The sequence below is a fragment of the Podarcis melisellensis genome, assembly GCF_964234715.1.
Source record: "Podarcis melisellensis genome assembly, chromosome: 11".
Classification (NCBI taxonomy): domain Eukaryota; kingdom Metazoa; phylum Chordata; class Lepidosauria; order Squamata; family Lacertidae; genus Podarcis; species Podarcis melisellensis.
In genome coordinates, this window is record NC_138543.1 from 36377113 (window position 1) to 36397213 (window position 20101).

The 20101-nt window shown below is 40.9% G+C and overlaps 1 protein-coding gene across 2 annotated transcripts in view; it reads left to right on the forward strand.

Annotated features, from left to right (window-relative positions):
- The window catches only part of THBS4 (thrombospondin 4), a 37579-nt gene that overhangs the window by 996 nt on the left and 16482 nt on the right, over positions 1 to 20101 (forward strand). For both annotated transcript variants that reach the window (XM_081929347.1, XM_081929346.1), the window contains exons 2-6: positions 6690 to 6893; positions 13015 to 13262; positions 15267 to 15372; positions 18074 to 18168; positions 19030 to 19081. In XM_081929347.1, the coding sequence (XP_081785473.1) occupies positions 6690 to 6893; positions 13015 to 13262; positions 15267 to 15372; positions 18074 to 18168; positions 19030 to 19081 (705 nt within the window). The remainder of the gene's footprint in view (positions 1 to 6689; positions 6894 to 13014; positions 13263 to 15266; positions 15373 to 18073; positions 18169 to 19029; positions 19082 to 20101) is intronic.

Below are 20101 nucleotides of genomic sequence, written 5' to 3' on the forward strand. Positions count from 1 at the left end.
ATATATATATGCCACTTTACTTTGTAAAGATGAAACAACAAATCAAATCAAAAACTGAACAAACTAGCAATGAAAAACAGTGCCGCACAAGCAAAACAACAAAAGTTGCAATCAAAACCACGGGGTCAACAAAAACAAACAAAAGCCTGACCAGGATCAAATAAATCAACTTCAATTTAGCTTAATTGCTACTTGAAAAAGCCAGGATTATATGAAACCATATATTTGTTGCATTGACACATCATAATAAACTATGTTCTTTGTAACAGAAAGAAGCCTAGTTGAGCCATGAACTCTCATTCTTCACCCCCTCCTTTTCCTCTCCTGATGCAGCTGCAAGGAGATCAGAATCTTGTGCTTCTGATTTTGTTTCACCAGTTAATTCTTGTGCTGTAACCTTAAACTCTGGTTAATCTCAACTATTGTTTGTTGAAACAAGGTAGTTTTATAACTTAAGGTTTGAAATTGATTTGTTTCAGACAAATCGGTTAAGTCAGTTTGTCATATTCAGATAGCAAGACAAACTGCAGATAATAAAAAATGGAAGCGAAAGCTTCTGAACTCCTTGTGAAGTGTGTGTGTGTGCAAGCCAAATGCTCACCTGAATTCAGCCAAATGTCTGAATTCAGCCAGAGCCTGATCCTGGTGGGCTTCATTGGGGTGGCAATTCCACATAAAGTCAGCATCACACCTGTAAAATCCTTGCTAGACATATTATGAACCTCATTCAGTAAGAGTATCTGCAGCCTCTAAACTTTAGCTATCAAGATTCTTTGGGGTGTGTGCACTAATTTAAGTGTGCTTCAGAAATTTGGTGTGTACACAGCCCTAAACATGCTAGTGATTAAATTCCATTAAACTTGGGATTTTATCTAGTGACAGAAGACAACTTGATGCAGCAGAGGTAAGGAATGTGATTTTTACATATTCACCCTCAACAGCTGCAGCCCTCATCTGTTCCCAATCTGCTCCCAGGGGTTGGGAGACTCACTGGAACAGTATAAGGAGCTACCAGGGAAGGGTGAAAATAGTTTGCCTCCCCGTTCCAGTGTCAAAACCCCACTGTTGGGTCAAAGAGCCCTTAATGAACAGAGGGACAGCCTTGGATACATCCAATGTAATTTACCTCTGATTAGGATGGTGTTCCTGAAGATACTTTATTATTGATTCCAGATGGGGAGAATTATTCAGCTTTGTATTGGCATTCATTGCTGTATATGATTTGATTTAAACAGCAGTGTCTCGTACGTTGCTGTGTTGTTAGTATTACAAGGACAATAGCATAGTACTGTTGTTGAAAATGGGGATGAACAGTTTTTGTAGCTGATACCTGTTTGCAGATCACATTTTTATGGTTTTGATTTTCCCGTACAGTATAGGCACAATGCACCGCTGGTGCTAATTACCTTTGCAGAAAGGGCATGTTTTTAAATTCAAGCTGTTCAGTGGGCTGTGTGATGATAGATTGTGAAGACACTAAAGAATCATTCGTTCGAGATTAATCAGTTAATCAACTGAACCACCTTGACTCCTTTCATGCATTACCCAAAGGCTGTAGGTATGAGTAAGAATGAAATCTAAAATAAATTGAATGAAATGGAAAAGAATTTCTTTCATGCTTCTCAGGCGGAATTATTTCAATGAGTAGAACGTTGAATATGTTGTGATGATGCATGTAGGTTAATTTTTTTGAGCTGTATTATCGTATCTATTAACCTAATGTATGCCTCCCTAGAACCATAGAACTGTAGAGTTGGAAGGGACCCCGAGGGTCATCTAGTCCAACCCCCTGAAATGCAGGAACCTCAGCTAAAGCATTCATGACGGATGGCTATCCGACCTCTGTTTAAAAACATCCAAGGAAGGAGAGGCTCTCATGGGAGCCTGCTGAACAGCTCTTATTGTCAGAAAGTTTTTCTGAATGTTTAGTCGGAATCTCCTTTCTTATAACTCCATTGGTAGAGGAGAAGAAAACAAGGATGCTCCTCCCCCCCATGTGACAGTGCTTAAAATCTTTAAAGATGGCTATCATATCTCCTCTCAGTCTCCTCTTTTCCAGGCTAAACATACCCAGCTCCTTCAAGCGCTCCTCATAAGGCTTAGTTTCCAGACCCTTTGTCATCTTGGTTGCCCTTTGCACATTTTCCAGCTTGTCAGCATCCTTCTTAAATCGTGGTGCTCAGAATTGGACACAGTATTCCAAGTGTGGTCTGACTAAGGCAGAATAGGTAAAGGGACCCCTGACCGTTAGGTCCAGTCATGGACGACTCTGGGGTTGTGGTGCTCATCTCGCTTTACTGGCTGAGGGAGCCGGCGTACAGCTTCCGGTCATGTGGCCAGCATGACTAAGCCACTTCTGGCGAACCAGAGCAGCACATGGAAACACCGTTTATTTTCCCGCCGGAGCGTTACCTATTTATCTACTTGCACTTTGATGTGCTTTCGAACTGCTAGGTTGGCAGGAGCAGGGAATGAGCAACGGGAGCTCACCCCGTCGCAGGGATTCGAACTGCCAACCTTCTGATCGGCAAGCCCTAGGCTCTATGGTTTAGACTAAGGCAGAATAGAGTGGTACTATTACTTCCCTTGATGCAGCCTAGAATAGCATTAGCTTTTTTTGCTGCTGCATCACACTGTTGACTCACGTTAAGCTTGTGGTCACCCACTCACTGGATTAAGGATGATTTATAAATATTGCAGAGCAATTTTAAGATCCTAATCCACTGGCTGTAGAGCAGAGATGGGGGGGGCGGTTTGAAATATCAGAGAAAAACAGTATGCCTATGACCAACTGCAAAACCATGACCAAAGCGAATGATGAATGAATTGAGGGAAACACTTCAAAAGTTTGGTTATAAAATTACATTGTTTTATTATAAAGTTAACTTTCGAAGCCTATTATGATACTATTTTTTTTCATGAAATTAAAAGTGCGTGCATAGCAAATATGTAGACGACTTGAAACAACAGTATTACAAACCCTAACATCTATCTAAAAATGTGCGCAGTCAGGGTTTTCCCATTGATTTTCCTGAACTGCAGCTGCCTTCTCACCATTCTGGGGCTGCAATGCTTTAACTTCACTTGAATTGGGGGGGGGGGTAATATGGTGTTCTAACAGAACAGATGTGGGAAAGAGGGTTTGTTTTGATTCAGGAGACTTAGACTCTCCCCCCCTCCAATAAGAATCTGAAAAGGCTATCATTGGCCATATTGTGAGTGTGCCCACAGTCCTCAAAGAAGTTAGCAACAGTAATATTGTCCACAGTGAAGGGTTTTTAGTTTTGTCTTAATTGCTTCATTATGGTTTCCTAAATTTAAGTACAGGCGGTTGCTAGTGAAACACAAGATAATGAGGCTGCAGTCCCTACATCTCTGGGAGTAACCTACCTTAAGTAAACTCAATAGGATTTACTTCTGAGTAGACAGGTAGAGACCTGCACTGTTAATAGAGCAGGAATGTGAGCAGAAACAGAAGGTGGAAACAGGACAGGAAAATATTTAAAGACAAAGTACAAAGTTTAAAGGACTCCATTTTGAAGGCACTGGAATGACATAAACTGTCAGGAGCATTATTCCAAAGGAATCTGTACCTTTTATTTAACAAAATCTCCTTAAAATCATAAAGAGCCTTTGGAAATGTATACTTTGTTAGAGAATAATGATCCAACGAAATGACATTATTTCATATATCCCACTATAGCAAAGCAGTGCAGTCCTATACATGCCTACCCAGAAGTTAGTCCCATTGAGTTTGCTGGGGCTTACTCGCATGTAAGTGAGTAAAGAGTGGCAGTCTGAGGTCCTCTGTTATTTTCCTTTGAAATCAATGAGCATTAAAAGTTGTGTGGGTTGTGCTTTTAAGTTTCCAATGCATCATGGTCCCCGCATAAACTACACTTGGAAAAGCTAGCCACCCCCCACACACCCTATTTTGAGTTGGAGGCTCATCATTCTGGAAAAGTTTGAGAATCTGTTTCTAAAGCTACCAGTCTGCGTCCAGGTGGCTGTTGGAGTGCATGAACAATTGGTTTAATTCACTCTGGGAAGTCATGCATTCTGTGTACACTTGCAGGCTAATAAGCTTTTGTAGATGTTCAGCCCTTCTGTGATAATTAACCTCTGTGAATGTCAGCAGTTAGTTCTTCAAATAAGCACTGCTAAGTGTGTGGCTTCAGAAGACCCTTTCCCCAAAGGCAATTTAACATGGCGTTCATTTAAATCCACTTGGTTATCTGTAACAAGCTGCCAACTGATAGAAATAATTTTACCACTTCTCAGATTTTCAGTCAGGTGTAGATATGTTAAATAATCCACACCACATGGCAGGATTATTACATTGTGGTAACTTAGCACTCTGCTATTGGATAAATCTAGGTGACAATTTACCATCTTCATAGGATTGAAACCAGGTGCCTGGTCTCAACACATCCTGATGAAGGTACAGCATAGTTAAGGAATAAGCACACTCTACCACACACGTAAACATAGTGTGTGCAACAGGTGCTCTGTTTCAGGTATGAGGAACACATGACACTTTGGATGACAACACCTATCATCCCTGACCGTTCTGGCTGAGGCTGATGGGAGCTGGAGTCTAACAGCATCTGAAAAGCTACAGGTTTTCCACCCCTGCTCTAAATGGAAGCCAATAAAATCTCAATTTGTATAAATTTTCTCCTGCTTTTGGAGAAGGAATCCCAGAAACCTTTCATTTCATAGTGTAAGAGAGGGGAATGGGCAAGCCAACGGCACAAAGACTGTCCCTGCTTGCATAAATCTCCAAATGGTATCTAACCACTTTCTTGTATCCCAGTGCCCTTTGCCTCATCTTAACTTTCTTTCTCTCTAGTTGAATCAAAAAGCCAAGACCTAGTTTTTGCTTCTAAATGTGTGTGCTCGGCTGTTTTATCATTCTTTACAAATATCTGGTCTTTGTTCCTCACTGTCTCTTTATATGGCACTTTTAATAAGCAAATAGTTTTATAACCTTGTATATTCAGTGATCACTCACTTCAGCAAAATACCATCCAGCAGAACTGTGCTCTTTAGCTAAATCCAGAGTGTCTCCACCCAGAGCCAGAAATAAGTCCTGTCTGCTGTGAAAAATGTACCACCTACAGGGTAAGCTTGCAAGCAACAGTATCTACACTGTGGCTTATATAGGAGTACAGTTTGGTCAGGGAGCTAGCACCATGTTAATTCCTGAAAAAACAAAGTTTAATTTGATTCTTGGCTTCTATAAAGTCACATGAGTTTAATTCAAAGAGCTGTATATCCAGAAGGAACGCATTTTAATTTGACTACAATTAGTAAGGTCATTAGACTTAAACTTTTTTTCAGATCAGACTTGAAGCAATCTAACAAATAAATTATTGCAATCAATTAAAATAAGCAAAGCCGCTTATGATGTATAAATGTTTCCCATCTTCCTGATGTACTTTTCACCAGGAGATTGGTGATATGTCTCTTAACGCTCTTTATTCTTTCAGCACAGTTGGGTTAGTGAAGGGCAATTTTAAATAACACTAATAATCATTGGAAATTTATTGATTTATTTGTATCTGTAGCCACCTCCATCTCAAATACTCAGACCAAGAAAAAGAAAAAGCTTTCCTTTTAGCGAAACAGAATAAAATCTCACCTCTTTTTTTTTTTAATAGATATTTATTGGAATTTTAAGAAAAGAAATACAATAATAATAAACAGTGTTGCTTTGTTTTTACAAAATTTCATAACATCCTTAGACTTCCTCACGTCTCCCGCTCCCACTTGCATCATTAATAAATTTTTGTCAAGCAAATTATCATCTTATTTCCAAATTTATAACCACTTATTAAAATACAATAAAAAAAAAATTCTCCTACAAATTTTGTTTCTCTTAATCTCTCTTATTACCAAATTCTGATCTATTTTAGTGATGGCCAATTATTTATAACCAAGCATCCTTCTTAACATTCCACTAAATCACAGTATTTTTGTAGATAAATCTTGAATTTCTAAAATCTCACCTCTTTAAAAGCCAGCCCAAGGAGGAATTTCTTGTAAGTTCTTCTGAAAGAACAGGTGACTCTGATTTGCAGCGAGTCAGAACATAAAGCTTTCTTGTTTGGTACTACAGGTGAAACTGTCCACAGCTTCAAGGTGTTCCCAAACAGGCCACCTGAAAGAATACTGTACTGTACTTGTAACAGAAGATGCCTGGGATTCAATCTGTGACCTTCCACAAGCAAACCATGTGGTTACCACTCACTGAGCTATGACTCACACCAACTAAGGTGGCTTGAGGCACTTTGAATCTGCAGCTGCAGAGCTCCATTTCTCTCATTGAACTAAATCAGCCCTTAAATGCTCAGCTTGGCATTTGGGCAAGGGGAAAAAGCAAAGTTGGGGGTGATACTGGTGGTGAAATGGAATTTCCTGGAGGAGGACATAGCTGATTGGCCAGAAACTGAAACAGGAGCATTCCTGGTTTTGTTTGTTTTTATTTATTTTTCATGGTACAGAAAATACATTGAGAAAACAATTGTTACAACAGTAAACAACAAACATCCTGATAAAATTACAGGCTTCTGTCATGCTACAGGAGCATTCCTGTTGCAAAGATGAACTGCACCATTTTATTGAAGTCCCACTTGTATATTATTTATAATAATCAACTTATTGAAATCCTTCTTATCTCTTTATAGTTTTTGATCTTCTTTCTACACCCAACCAGAGGCTAGTAAAAACCTTCTTGCAACAGACACTGGCAGATCCTACACTGAATGAAATTTACGTGCTGTCGACATTCAGACTGCAACCCAAAAGCACAGCTGTTGTATTTGGGCTATATTCCTCCACTGAAAACAGAAAATATTTTGAATTCACAGTTATGGGACGGGTGAATAAAGGTAAGTCCTACAAAAGTCAGGTGGGTGGGTGTGAAAGCAATGAATAGATGTGATTTTATTGGGCCTATTCTCAAGAAGGTCTCTCACACAAATCTTCTACAATTAGCTTACATTTTTTGGTTAAGTTTTAATTCATCTAATTAGTGTTTACTCCTGGAATTGTTTTTACCGTCCTCTTAAACACCACCTGAATACTTCAGTGCTGCTTAATATCCTTCTTAAATTCTGGTGCTCAGAATTTATTGCAGTATTGGAGTCTTATCACTACTGAGACTAGGAATGAAAGCTAATGTAAATATAATTCCAACACTTTGCTACTGCTTTTTATTGCCTGCTTGCATACTCATTGCATTCCACGCTTCAGAGAAGTACGAGAATTAGCTTATGGCAACATCCTGTCTCTGTGTTCTTGAACAGCCTTGATTCCCCATGTTGGAAGATGGGGGCTGGCATCTTTCTGCCAGCAAACTTCCCACTGGCAGTGATGAATGGTTCTCAGAGAACCAAGTCAAAGGTTTTTCTTTCTTCCTTTTTCCCCTTTGGGAAATCACTGTTTCAAATTACTGAGGAATTTGATAGATACACGCACATGCTGCATGCAGCATATGAAAGATGGGAACTTAATTTAGTTGATCCCGAAGTTTAGCTTTGACTGTGCAAGATAAACATTCCTGTTGCAAAGGCCTTATAAAATCAGCCACATGACAGAAAATGCTCTTGGCTGAGTGGAATGCGCTTGTTTAGAGCCATAGCACTGACTTGTGTGGAACTCTGCCATGCTATGGTAAATTCATGAATGTACAGCATGAAAAATGTGTGGTGTTATCTACAAAGGGAGGAATGGTTGTGCAATTACAATAAACCTACTAACTAAAATTGCATGCTAACTAATTACAGAAACGTTTAGTTAAATTGCCTTTAAATTGGGGCTGCAACTCGTTAGTGATTGGTTAGACTAACAGATTTAAAAACTTTTGATTGACTAAAAGGTGAGCCTTTTAAAATGCATTTGGCTGGATCAAGTGCAGGTCTATACAAGTAAACCCCGCTGAGTTAAATGGAGCTTAATCCCAAGTAAGCATGCACAGGATTCCAGGCTAACATTGCAATCCTGTATATGTCTGCTCAGAGTGAGCCCTATTGAAGCCAATGGGGCTTACTCCCAGGCAAGTGGGTGTAGGATTGCTCCCTAAAGGGGTAGTCGGGGGTTGCTTCTACAGCCAATATTGTCATTTGAAGCCCAGGTGACCTCAGTAGCAAGAGTGCCTATTTCCAATTCATTCACTACCCAGAACTGCATCTGGACTGCAGTACTCCAGCCACAGTACTACATGCTCTAATAACCTCATATGTAGCTCTACATGGGACTGCCCTTGTAGACTGAGATGTTCCAGAAGTTGCAGCAGCTGCAGAATGTAGCTGCTAGATTAATAAATGCCACAACAAAATAGGATAATATTACACAGATCCTTAAAGAGCTGCACAGGATCCTGATTTGCTACAAGGACTACTTCCGAAGTATAAATCCCTATATTTGAAGCCCAAATATTTGAAGGAGTGTCTCCCATTATCTGCTGTCCCATGCAATAAGGTCTGCAGGAGAGGCTTTGCTAGTGTTTCCATTGGTGCACATGGTCCATTCTACAGTCAAACAATTCATGGCTTTCTATCTGTTGTGGCACCCTAGTTAGGGAACTCAATTCCACTGAAGATACATTTTCCCCACTCTATCCTTCCTATGTCAAGTGAAGACCCATATGCTTCTTCAAGCTGTGGGGGATAGGAAGAGTATGTAAGGTAGTCTGACTTCTGTTGTAATTATATTCTACTGAAATTCCTTTTTCTGCTTTTAATTTTAATGATAACCTTCAGATTGAAGGGTGGTTTAGAAATGTGATGATGATGATAAATTGTTATAAAGAAGTTTGTTATAAATCAGCAAATAAAGAACATGTGTTTTGCTTTAGAACAAAATGTTAGTCATATAAAAATTAATGCAAATATAATCTGAGAGCTAATGAACTGAGCTTGAACCCTGGGAGCACAGAGGCACTGGGTTGGTGATTCCCATGTCCAGAAGATTGGCCAGTTGCCTATTCTCAACGGGGTTGCACTTACTCTGGAAAAACACATTCAGGGTTTGTGGATCCATCTTTGTTGCTGGAAGCTCAGGTAGCCTCAGTTGCTAGGAGTGCCTTTTACCAACTCTAGCTGTTACGTCAACTATGGTGATTCTTGAACAGAGATAGTCTTGCCATTATAATGCACCATTTGTGGTCCACCAAGCCAGGTGCAGCCCAGCAGTAATTTATAGAAATCTTCTAAATCTCTGAAAGTCACAAATTATGCACTCTTGATGGATTCTCTTGAAAACATGGAACCAAATAAACACAATTCTTATAGGTCTCTGAAAGTCTCTGTGGGCTATGCAAGTCTCTGAAAGAAGCAATGGGTCAGATTCTTATCTGGTGAAAACAAGCCGTAAAGCTTTGTTTTATGACATCCAACGCTGCCGAAGTGGTCCGCAAACAGACGTAGTGAACAGTGATTCCGGATATACCCACTCTTTTGTGGAATTCTTCTTCAGCACAGCAGAAGGACACAGAAATGTTTCATAAACCCATCTATATGGTGAATGGAATTGTATAACAACAATTGCTATGGTTACTTACAGCAGTAATTTATGGCAGCTCAGCAGGGACATGACTACCTTGAGTTGTGTGGTCTGACTGCCATGGGTGCTTACTGGCCAATGCCTGTTGCCGTTGCCAGGAGCAATATTTTAAAAATTCATGTTTGCTTGTTTTTAGTACGACAGAACAGTTTTATACCAATATATATGCATATGCACTCAAGGAACCCTTTAAAAAAATACAAGAGTTTGGTACCTTTTTCCCCTCTGTATGATGTTTTGCTATTCCAGAACATTCCTCTCCCCGCCATCTTTCACTTGTTTCCCTTAGGATTGTAACATATTAAAGCAGAATCCACTTGCAAGCTGGGCTTCTCGGTTTCATAAGTGCATTGTCCTTCATGATGATTTCACTCTCGCTCTCCTAAAAGAGAAGAAGAATTCTCTTGGAACATGGGTTTCCAAACTGGTCATGGACCACCAGTGGTCCATCAGTTTCAATATTAATATTTATTTTAAATTGTATTTTATTGCTTCTTTTACTTCTGTGGTATTTTACTGTATTATAAAAAAGAAACTATAAAAATAAAGTTACAAATCATACAGCATATAGCACAGTGCATTGCAATTGCTACAACAGGTTGAAAAATCATTAAGTGGTCCACCAAAACCAGCAGCAATTTTCAAGTGGTCCTTCCTAGGGCAGGTGGGTGAGGAGCTTGGGAACCACTGCCTTAGAAGGCAGGCTAAAAGCTGCTTGTGTGAAGGTTAATTTCATTGTCTCCATTGCCACATAACATCTAAAGGAAGTACAGTGGTACCTCGAGTTACAAACACTTTGGGTTACAGACTCCGCTAACCCGGAAGTAGTACCTCGGGTTAAGAACTTTACCTCAGGATAACAGAAATCTTGTGCTGGCGGCATGGCAGCAGCATGAGGCCCCATTAGCTAAAGTGGTACCTCAGGTTAAGAACTGACTTCTGGAATGAATTAAGTTCATAACCAGAGGTACCACTGTAGCTGCAATTTAGGGATTAGGAATTTAGGGATTATTCTGCAACCAGCCTTCACCACTACATTTGTACAAGTATAAACAATTGATGGTGGTTCAGGGGTAATGCTATAGTTCTGTTAAAAAGGAATGAATAAATTCTTGGCTATCACATTAAAGGCCTTCACTAAAATTCTGCTCATGCGATTCTGTGATTTATCAATTGACTACTGAATTTGTAATTTACTATTGAATTTAATGCATTAAAATATTAAAACTGCATCCTTTTCATTCTTCTCAAACCATAAGGACTTGTTTTTTTAAAAAAGTGAAGAAATGAAAGTATTTTTTAACCAAGTCAATAGTGTTCCAGAAGTGGACAGTGATCACAAAAACATATGCTAATCTATCAAAATATATGCTGCAGACTCCCCAGATACCTCCATGTCTACTTTTCCCACTCTCCTGACCTCCTCACCTGGATATACACTCAGAGAAAAGACTGCCCATCTTTTAAAAATAGCATTTTCTTTAAAAGTTGTGTGTGCTCACTTAACAGCTCTTTGAAGCCTATTCAAATATCCAAGAGGATTCTGGTATCCTAAACTGAAACTTTTTTTTTTTACTGCCTTTCATAAGCAAAGCAGCAGGGACTCTGGTTTTCTCCACAGTGAAAGCGACTGAAGTCTTCCTTGTCCATTGGCACCATTAAATTCAAACTTTTCCTGCAGTGGAAGGGTGCAGCAACACAGATGGTTTAAATATAATAATGTCTTTGGTCCTTCCTAGCAAGCATTTCCCCCTCTGCTCTCTCCAAAAAAAGTATTCCACCCTCTCAGATGAACCTTGATCTTTCATCCAATCCAGCTGCCCTCCGGCAATCCTGTCTCATGGCCATTGGCCAATTGTGAGCTCTTCCACCCCTTTCCTTTATCTATCTTTCTCTCATTCTCTGCTGGATTTATCCAGTCTTGCTCCAGATGCAGGATCTTTCTTATGGGGCTTGCCAGATTCAAAGCTGGAGAATGCTCACATATCTTTAAATCTGCAGTAGAGATTCCTCTTGTCTGTTGCATCCCAGGTCCTGACAACACATGGCTGCACAGGAGATCACTGGTAGCTTTGTTCCTGGGGCAAATAATGCAAGGGAGAGGGTTTATTTTTACAAGGATTACAGCACACAGAGAAAGGGCTAAATCTCTCCCCCCCCTCTCATCATAGTCCTGTTTCTTCCCTCAGTTGCTTTTATTTTCGAAGGGGGGAAAAAACCCAAGGCATGTTCAGTGTTCTTCTAATGTGGTTGCCACTTACATAGCAGCTTTTAGTAGATAAAATGCTCTATGGTCTTCAACTTTTGTACCTTTGCTTAACAAACCATCAGGGCAGATCTAATCCATGAGATAGTGGGGCCAGTTCCTAAAAAGGAAACTGGACTTGATATCTCACAAATTACATCTAGTTTGGTCCTGAGGGAGCAAATATGGAGCTACATTAAAGGGCAAGAAATTATAAGTTGTTCAGTTGCTGCATATAATTTAGCATGGGTACTTTCTGGAGTTTTCTTTCCAGATGTCTTTAGCCAACCCTGCTGCAGTCCTTACTATTTCTGCTTTAATAATATGAAATGGAATCTGAGAACCAGAAACTAATTCAGGGCCAGATACAAAACAGAACTGAGCTCCTACACCTTCATGATTTATTGAAGATCATTTCTATACCACTTAATATATAAGAATAGATCTAAATGGTTTTTAACATACTAGGAAACACAAAATTGCTTCTTTTAATCATCACCATCATTAAAATTTCTATCTTGCCCTTCCTCTCCAAGGACCCCCAGGGTTGCAAACACTAAAGTGGTAAAAGAGTACAATTAAAATGAAAACCCATTGAAAAAATGTAAAAATATACAATGAAACAAACAATTAAAAGTACAGAAATGCCTGGAACTGTAGAGATGGAAGGGACCACGAGGATAATCTAGTCCAACCCTCTGCAATGCGGAAATTTTTCACCCGATGTTGTAGCATGCATAAAAGGACCAGTTTCATGGATCGGGGAAAGGCATGGGCAAAAGATGTCTTCAAAAGATGTCTCAAGCAGATGACTGATAGATAAAAGTTGTGTAGAAGAAGGAACCCTGTTGAAATTCCTTCTTCCACACAACTTCTAAAGGTGCAGGAGGCCTTTCCTCTTTTTGTGTTTGGCCCCAACCCAACCTGTGCATCTGTGATCATGGAGAGAGCTGGAACTGATGGGTGCCCCCTCCCTTTGTTAGCTATTTTATTTTTATCTGCATCTAGGACAATACTCCACATGGTATATGCATTTACAAGTGATTTGTTAACTAGAGCTGTCGCAACAGACACGACCAAACCAAGAAAAGCTGAGCTGGCTTTCCTTAACTTTCCGCAAACTTCCTGCTCCATTGGCAGAGGTTTCACTGTGTACCAATTATACTGTGTTCTTGCCTTACAATAATGTTATTTTGTTCTAGTTTCCCTTCGGTATTTGAGGAGCGATGGGAAGTTAAATGCTGTGATCTTCAGCAACGTGCCACTGGCAGATGGGAAGCGCCGCTCAGTCCTCCTCAGGCTAAGCGGCCTGCAACGTGGCTCCAGCAAAGCCGAATTGTACGTGGACTGTGTGCAGATGGATTCCATTCAAGATCTGCCTAAAGCCTTTTCAGGACTGTCACAAAGCTCAGAGGCAGTGGAGTTACGAACTCTGCAGAAAAAAGCACAGGTGAGCAGCTGTAGAGGAGTGATGGAGTCTTCATGCAGAAGCTCCTCTCATGTCAGGGTGCTTGCTGATTGGGTGGAGACAACTGCACTTCATTTGTCAGGCACAGGATGGAAAGGGAGCAGGGGAGATTCATGAGTTCATCAGTCAAGTTCTTCCCCTCAGTCCTCTTGGAGAGAGATTCGTGAGTATAACCTTCCCTTGCAATTGAAGAGCTCTGTGGCACTACCAGAGAACTTCTTATATATATGAAAGGAGACCAGTTAGGGTTGCTAACGCAGGTGACACTGTGGGTGGCACAGAGCCTAGGACTTGCTGATCAGAAGGTCAGCGGTTATCCCTGCAATGGAGTGAGCTCCCATTGCTCTGTCCCAGCTCCTGCCAACCTAGCAGTTCGAAAGCACGCCAGTGCAAGTAGATAAATAGGTACTACTACAGCAGGAATTAAATGGCATTTCCATATGCTCTGGTTTCTGTCACGGTGTCCCATTGCACCAGAGGCGGTTTAGTCATGCTGGCCACATGATCTGGAAAGCTGTCTGTGGACAAACACTGGCTCCCTTGTCCTGAGAGCGAAATGAGTGCCGCAACCCCACAGTCGCCTTTGACTGGACTTAACCGTCCAGGGGTCCTTTACTTTTACCTAACTTTCTTTTAACCAGAGAACGTCTTACATATATGAAAAGAGACCAATTAGGGGTTGCTAACTTTTATTTTCAGCAACTCTGGCATCTCAAACTAAGCCTGTCTCCCTGTGTACTTTTATGAGGAAAACCAACTTCTCTTTTAGTTTAATCGACTTAAAGTTACGCTGAAATCTAGGCATGTGCCGTATTCCTTTTGCCTCTGGCACAAAGCAACTTTAATTTATTTTTGATTAAAAAATCAGTGACTCCCATGAAAGAAAGCGAACTCTCCTTCCTTTTTAAGCAGAGGTTGGATGGCCACCTGCCATGTATGATCTAGTTGAGATTCCTGCAGTGCAGGGGGTTGGACTAGATGACCCTTGGGGTCCCTTCCAACTCTACAGTTCTATGATTCTATGTGCAAAGTACCCCATTCTGCTTTAAAAAAAGATGCAACGGATAGAAAGCGGGGGGGAGGATACCAGTGGCACATAGATTTTTTCCCCCCTGGTTTGGCACTTACTATATCCTGCCTTTGATCAAGTGATCATCATTGTAATTGAAGAATGCACATAGAGACGTACCCCTAAACCTGCACAACCCAGCAGCCCTTCATTCTCTGGCTGATGGATGGGATCATAATGTTCATGTGTGCATTCTTTTAGCTCTGCAGTCCCAAGAGGAGCCAAGTGTTCCTTCTGGCAGGAAGTGAAGAATCAATTTCTTTGCAGTTGCTTATTTTATGGCTGATGGGTGGTGCAAAGTTGGTCAAGGTCCTAGTGTCTCAAGATCCTGATGGCAGAGGCCAAAGCTCTATAGCCCCATTCTATCCTGACAACAGGCCAGCCAGATGAAATTCTGTCTTGGACAATAATCTGGCTGGCCTGTACCTTTTAAGGCAGCCTTCTTTAACCTTGGGCCTCCAGATATTGGATTGCAAGTCCCCTGACCATTGGGCTAAGCGGGTTGGTGGGAGTTCTAGTCCATCAATACCTGGAGACACAAGGTCAAAGAACTCTGCCCTAAGGGCAGCTACCTAATCTCTGCTTGGTAAAGATACCAATATTTTAAGATACAGGGCACATGTAAGTTTTTTTAGCTTGTCATAACCAAAATGCATATCCTTCAGGTTCTTGGGATGCAACTTTTCCTATGACTGTTACAGCAAGAACATATTCATTTATACAACATATAGATGCACCTATTACTGGTGTCCGCATTAGTAGCATTTGTATGTCATCTCCTAACAAAAAGTTCTTGCAGCTGCCTGTTGTGTTTGTGAAGGTCATGAAAGGCATTTGAACTGTTGTGAGCTTTTGAAAGGAGAAGCTGGGATACCTCTTCCTAATGTTATGCCTCCAAATCTCTTTTGTCATTGCAGGACACTTTGGAGGAACTGAAGCTAGTAGTAAAAGGGTCATTGTCCCAAGTAGCTGGCCTCCAGGATTGTTTTCTTCCACAGATTGAGCCAGCAGTTCAATATCCAGGTAGTTTTTATGTTACAAAATAAATGTGCTTGGCCATATGTAATATTGTATTCAGAGCATAACCAGGTTTCCTAGTGACTATTTTTATCCTAGCTGTACTGCAAGAGGAAGCAAAAATATACCATCCTTCCAAGAAAGTCTCCTGTAACTAAGCAGTAGAGTTGCCACGTCTTGCCCTTGACACCAGATGTTGTACTTTAATTCTCCGATTGACGTATGAGAAAAAGGCAAGGAATTGCAACTACAGCACACATGGCAGATAGCCATCCAACCTCTGCTTAAAAAGGAAGGAGAGTCCATCATCTTTCATGGAAGTCTGTTCCAGTGTTGAGCAGTTCTTACTGTCAGACAGTTCTTCCTCATGTTTATTCAGAATCTCCTTTCTTGTAACTTGAATCCATTGGTTCGGATCCTAGCCTCTAGACCAGGCAAAAACAAGCTCACTCCATCTACCTTGCAACAGCTCTTGAGATATTTGAAGATGGCTATTTTATCTCCTCTCAGTCTCCTCTGTACCAGGCCAAACATAACAGCGCCTTCGACTTGTTGTTCCTTAGGCAACTGCCTTAGGAAATATATTAAATCCAAACCAGAAACATTAAACAAACAGCAAAACACAAACCCGCATGGATAGTCAGTTGAGTTTCACCCAAGTTTCAGGAGGCGGAAATTTATCAGAAGAGAGTTATCTGAGGAAAACCTGTTATCAGAATTTCACTTAACTCCATTTTATGAATAGTTTTAGGAGGCTATTTTTGCTCAGTCCCAGAACCCTGGCAAGGTGTTCATCTTTTTCAAAAGTTTTGAAACTCAGCATGAACTCCCCACCTGCATTTAAGCATTTTTTGCTGCTTTTGTTTTATTTTTTAAAGAGGGAAATCAGTGCAAAAAGAGCTGGAAAACTGCACCAAGGATGTTGGGGGAGTTGGATTTGTGACATTGCATCCACCAGCCAATCAGGCCTGTGCAAAGATAGACCTTTGACAGCACTGCTTCCCCCTGAGTTTAATCTTGGGCAGGTCTGCATAATGTGGCAAATGCCACTTCATAGCAGCTCGATCTCTCAGTGTCTATCTGTTGGCTGGCTTTCCTTTCCCTGTCCTCCTTTTCTGAGGACTGACAGCATGGCAGCAGGGGCTTGTAATAATCACCACTGGATAAGGATGGGAAGTGACTTGAAGGAGGGGCACCAGAGCCTTTTGGCTCTATGCCAACAAGGTATGAAGTCATGCAAAGAAGAAGCTCACCCTCTTTTCAGGGTAGATGCGTATGTTCTTAGAAAAGCATTGACTTGGCTCGCATTGTTCTATGGGCATGTTTTCTAGCCTTTTTCTAGTAAACCTGTTCAGCAGATATCAAAGTGGTGGCCAGAAACAATTTAAACTAGATCGCTTTAGCATATGTTGGGGAGAAAAGAATCATATCAGTGCATGGGCGTTTTTGTGTTTTGTGTATTAGCTGAAATGAAGTCATCGGTGGTTGATCTTGGGAGAGCTGATGTCTCTTGGATTTCAGTGCACAGAATTCTGTAGCAGCTGCCTTTCTTCTGTCTAGGAGAGCTCTGCACTTTAAGACTGCTGCATCAAACACCGATGCCACACATGTGCTCATGTGTGTACGATGCCCACTCTTTACATGCTTGCTGTGAGGAATATCAGTACAACACCGGTGTTTCTTTCAACAACTTTAATTGTGTGCACGTGGAGGTGGGAGGATGACATGTCAGTGTTCCCACCATTGCCATGTGTTGATAGTTCCCTCCATGCATGTATTCATTTGTTTATTTGGGTATTTCTACGCTGCCTTTCGTGGGTGGCACTGTGGGTTAAAGCACAGAGCTTAGGACTTGCAGATCAGAAGGTCGGCGGTCTGAATCCCTGCGACGGGGTGAGTTCCTGTTGCTCGGTCCCTGCTCCTGCCAACCTAGCAGTTCAAAAGCACGTAGATAAATAGGTACCACTCCGGCAGGAAGGTAAACGGCGTTTCCATGCGCTGCTCTGGTTCGCCAGAAGCAGCTTAGTCATGCTGGCCACATGACCCAGAAGCTGTACGCCGGCTCCCTCAGCCAATAAAGCGAGATGAGCGCCGCAACCCCAGAGTCATCCGCGACTGGACCTAATGGTCAGGGGTCCCTTTACCTTTACCTTACACTGCCTTTCAGGGCCACACAGTCCTCTCAAGGCAGGCCACGTTTTATTATACAGAGTGTCATTGATGAGTGGCATTGTCATTGGTGGATGGTGACATCATTTCCAGTTTTGCTGCCATCTGCATGTGCAAGGATGGTGTTGGTAATGCTTGATCCATGAATGGCTTGCTAACACATTTAAGCGATCACTTGATTCTGTAGAGGTTGAGTTGGCCCTTAAGCTGCAATGCAGTCCTTGAACTACTAGACCAAGGCTCCTTGGGAGTAAGCCTCAGTCAAACAGTGAGACTTATTTCCAAAGAAGCATGCTTAAGATAGGGCTGCATGGCTGCAAAACTAATAATAAACTAGCTGGGAATAAGTCTTATTGAAACTAGTGGAATCTCAGAGTAAACATGCTTAGAGACAGATGGTAAGTTTGTTGAGGTCCAAATTCTAGGCAATTGTGAACTTTTATGAAGTACCGGTACTTTGGAGGTTAGATAAGTGTCAATACTGTTGGGTTTCTGAACTTCTGCATTACACTTTTTCCTAACTTTCATTTTATTATAGGTGTCTCTACAAGTGACTTTAACAGGCAGTTATTAGGTCACATGATGCAAATGAACCAAATACTGGGTGATGTGAAAGATCTTCTCCGACAGCAGGTAAAAGACACATGTTTATATAACACTTACTTTGCTGACCACTAGCTAAATGGGTAACTTATTATTTCTGCCGAAGTTTCACCCACAATTATTATTATTATTTATTCAATTTATATACTAGCCTTTATCCAAAGATCCCAGGGCGGTGTACAACATTAAAAACACACTACAAGTGAAACTTCTGGGCAAACTTCTTTCCTTTACATTAAGAAATAGGTAATGAAATAGTCCAGTGCAATTTAATAGAGAGACTTGGTTGTTTTTGGATGTGCATGGCATAGTTCTTTTCTGAATCATACCACTGGCCTCCATGGATTAAATTCTTAGAAAGATCGTGGGTGAGAGCATGAAGGATATGCTTAACTTTATAAAGTTATTTATGAATGGTGATGGCCTGAGCCTGCACACTTTTCCAGAAAATCATGGAGACTCCTGGAGCTGATTAGTGATACTGTATGTGAAGGCAATTAAATGAGGCAAGGCTGGGCTCAGGCATGTGTCTACAGTTCACTCCAAAAACATTTAAAGCCCAAATTAAAGTTTAAGCCTTGCATTATTATTTTTGTTTGAAGGCCGATGGGATTTTTGAGCTGCGGTGAACATTATCTGCTCTAAGTAGTTCAGCTGAAGATAGCAGGAGGTTAAAATATGAAATCATAACTGTTTACATGGAGATGACTTGTCATAAGGTCCAGTATGGACAATTATGCCAAAAACAGTACCAAGTAACTGTTTTGAAAAAATAGGCAGTATTATTGGTTAGGTTGTATAATGTGCATTGTCTGGTTTTTCTGTAATAGTCATAGTGGCAATTCAAGAAAAACAAGCCTGATGAATGTATTTATTTTATATAATTCAAAGGTTAAAGAAACAACATTTTTGAGGAACACAATAGCTGAATGCCAGGCATGTGGTAAGCACTTTTGTATTTCCTGATTTAAGATATGATGGTATAAACCAAATCATCAAACCCAAAAAGCAATATTTGTTGTCCTTAGCCACACCAATTGTGAACACTTCCTTTGAAGTAAAGTCTACTGAATTTCATAGGAGTTCCAAGTAGACATAGGGGAAAATTCAACATGCTTAGGTGTTTGTTCTGTCAGGGTGAACATTTTGGCTCTCCTACCCACCCACCCCACTTTTCCAGGGGTTCTCCTTATTCCCCCCTGAGCTGGTATCATGGGGGGAAAGCCTTGCTGAACAAGTGGAAGTCCTTGTGCAGAGCTTCTGCTGGTGTGACTCAGTAGTTGAGTTTTTAACTGATACCATCCTGTTCTATGCATGCTTACTCAGAAATAAGTAATACTCCTCCATTGTCTCCCGAGACAGACAGATTTGTCAACCAACCATTCAGTGAGGCTTACCCCCCAGGTAAGTGTGCATAGAACTGGAGCTTAAATGACTGAGAGTAAAGAGATGCTTCATATTCTTCTGAATATACTGATCGCCTGAACACCAAACGGAAAATAACCCCATTCTAGGTAGTTTTGTTTTCTGCATATCTCAACAGAGAACATACCTGTCAGCACAAACAGCAAATAGTATTTTGGCACCTTTGAACATTAAAATTTATTACGGCATAAGATTTCGTGGAATTTATTCCACAGGAATGGAATAATGCCATAGTAAATTTGTTAGCCTTTCATACTTTTTTTTTCGGTTGGGGGTGGTGTTGCTGCAAAACTATCAGCCCATTGCTCTTAAACAGAAAACAAGAAGTCATGAACACGACCTTGAAATGCCTTGTCCCATGCAGAATTCAGAGCCACACCATTCAGATTTCCTACACAGTTATTACTTTCATGTAGAAAATTGTACCTTGATTTTTTGTGCATTGTTGTGAGACAAACACACATGTATACCCCCACCCCTGGACAGGCAGTGGGAAGCTGAGTGGTGGGCAGGGCTGGCATGAAAATCAGTATTGTTG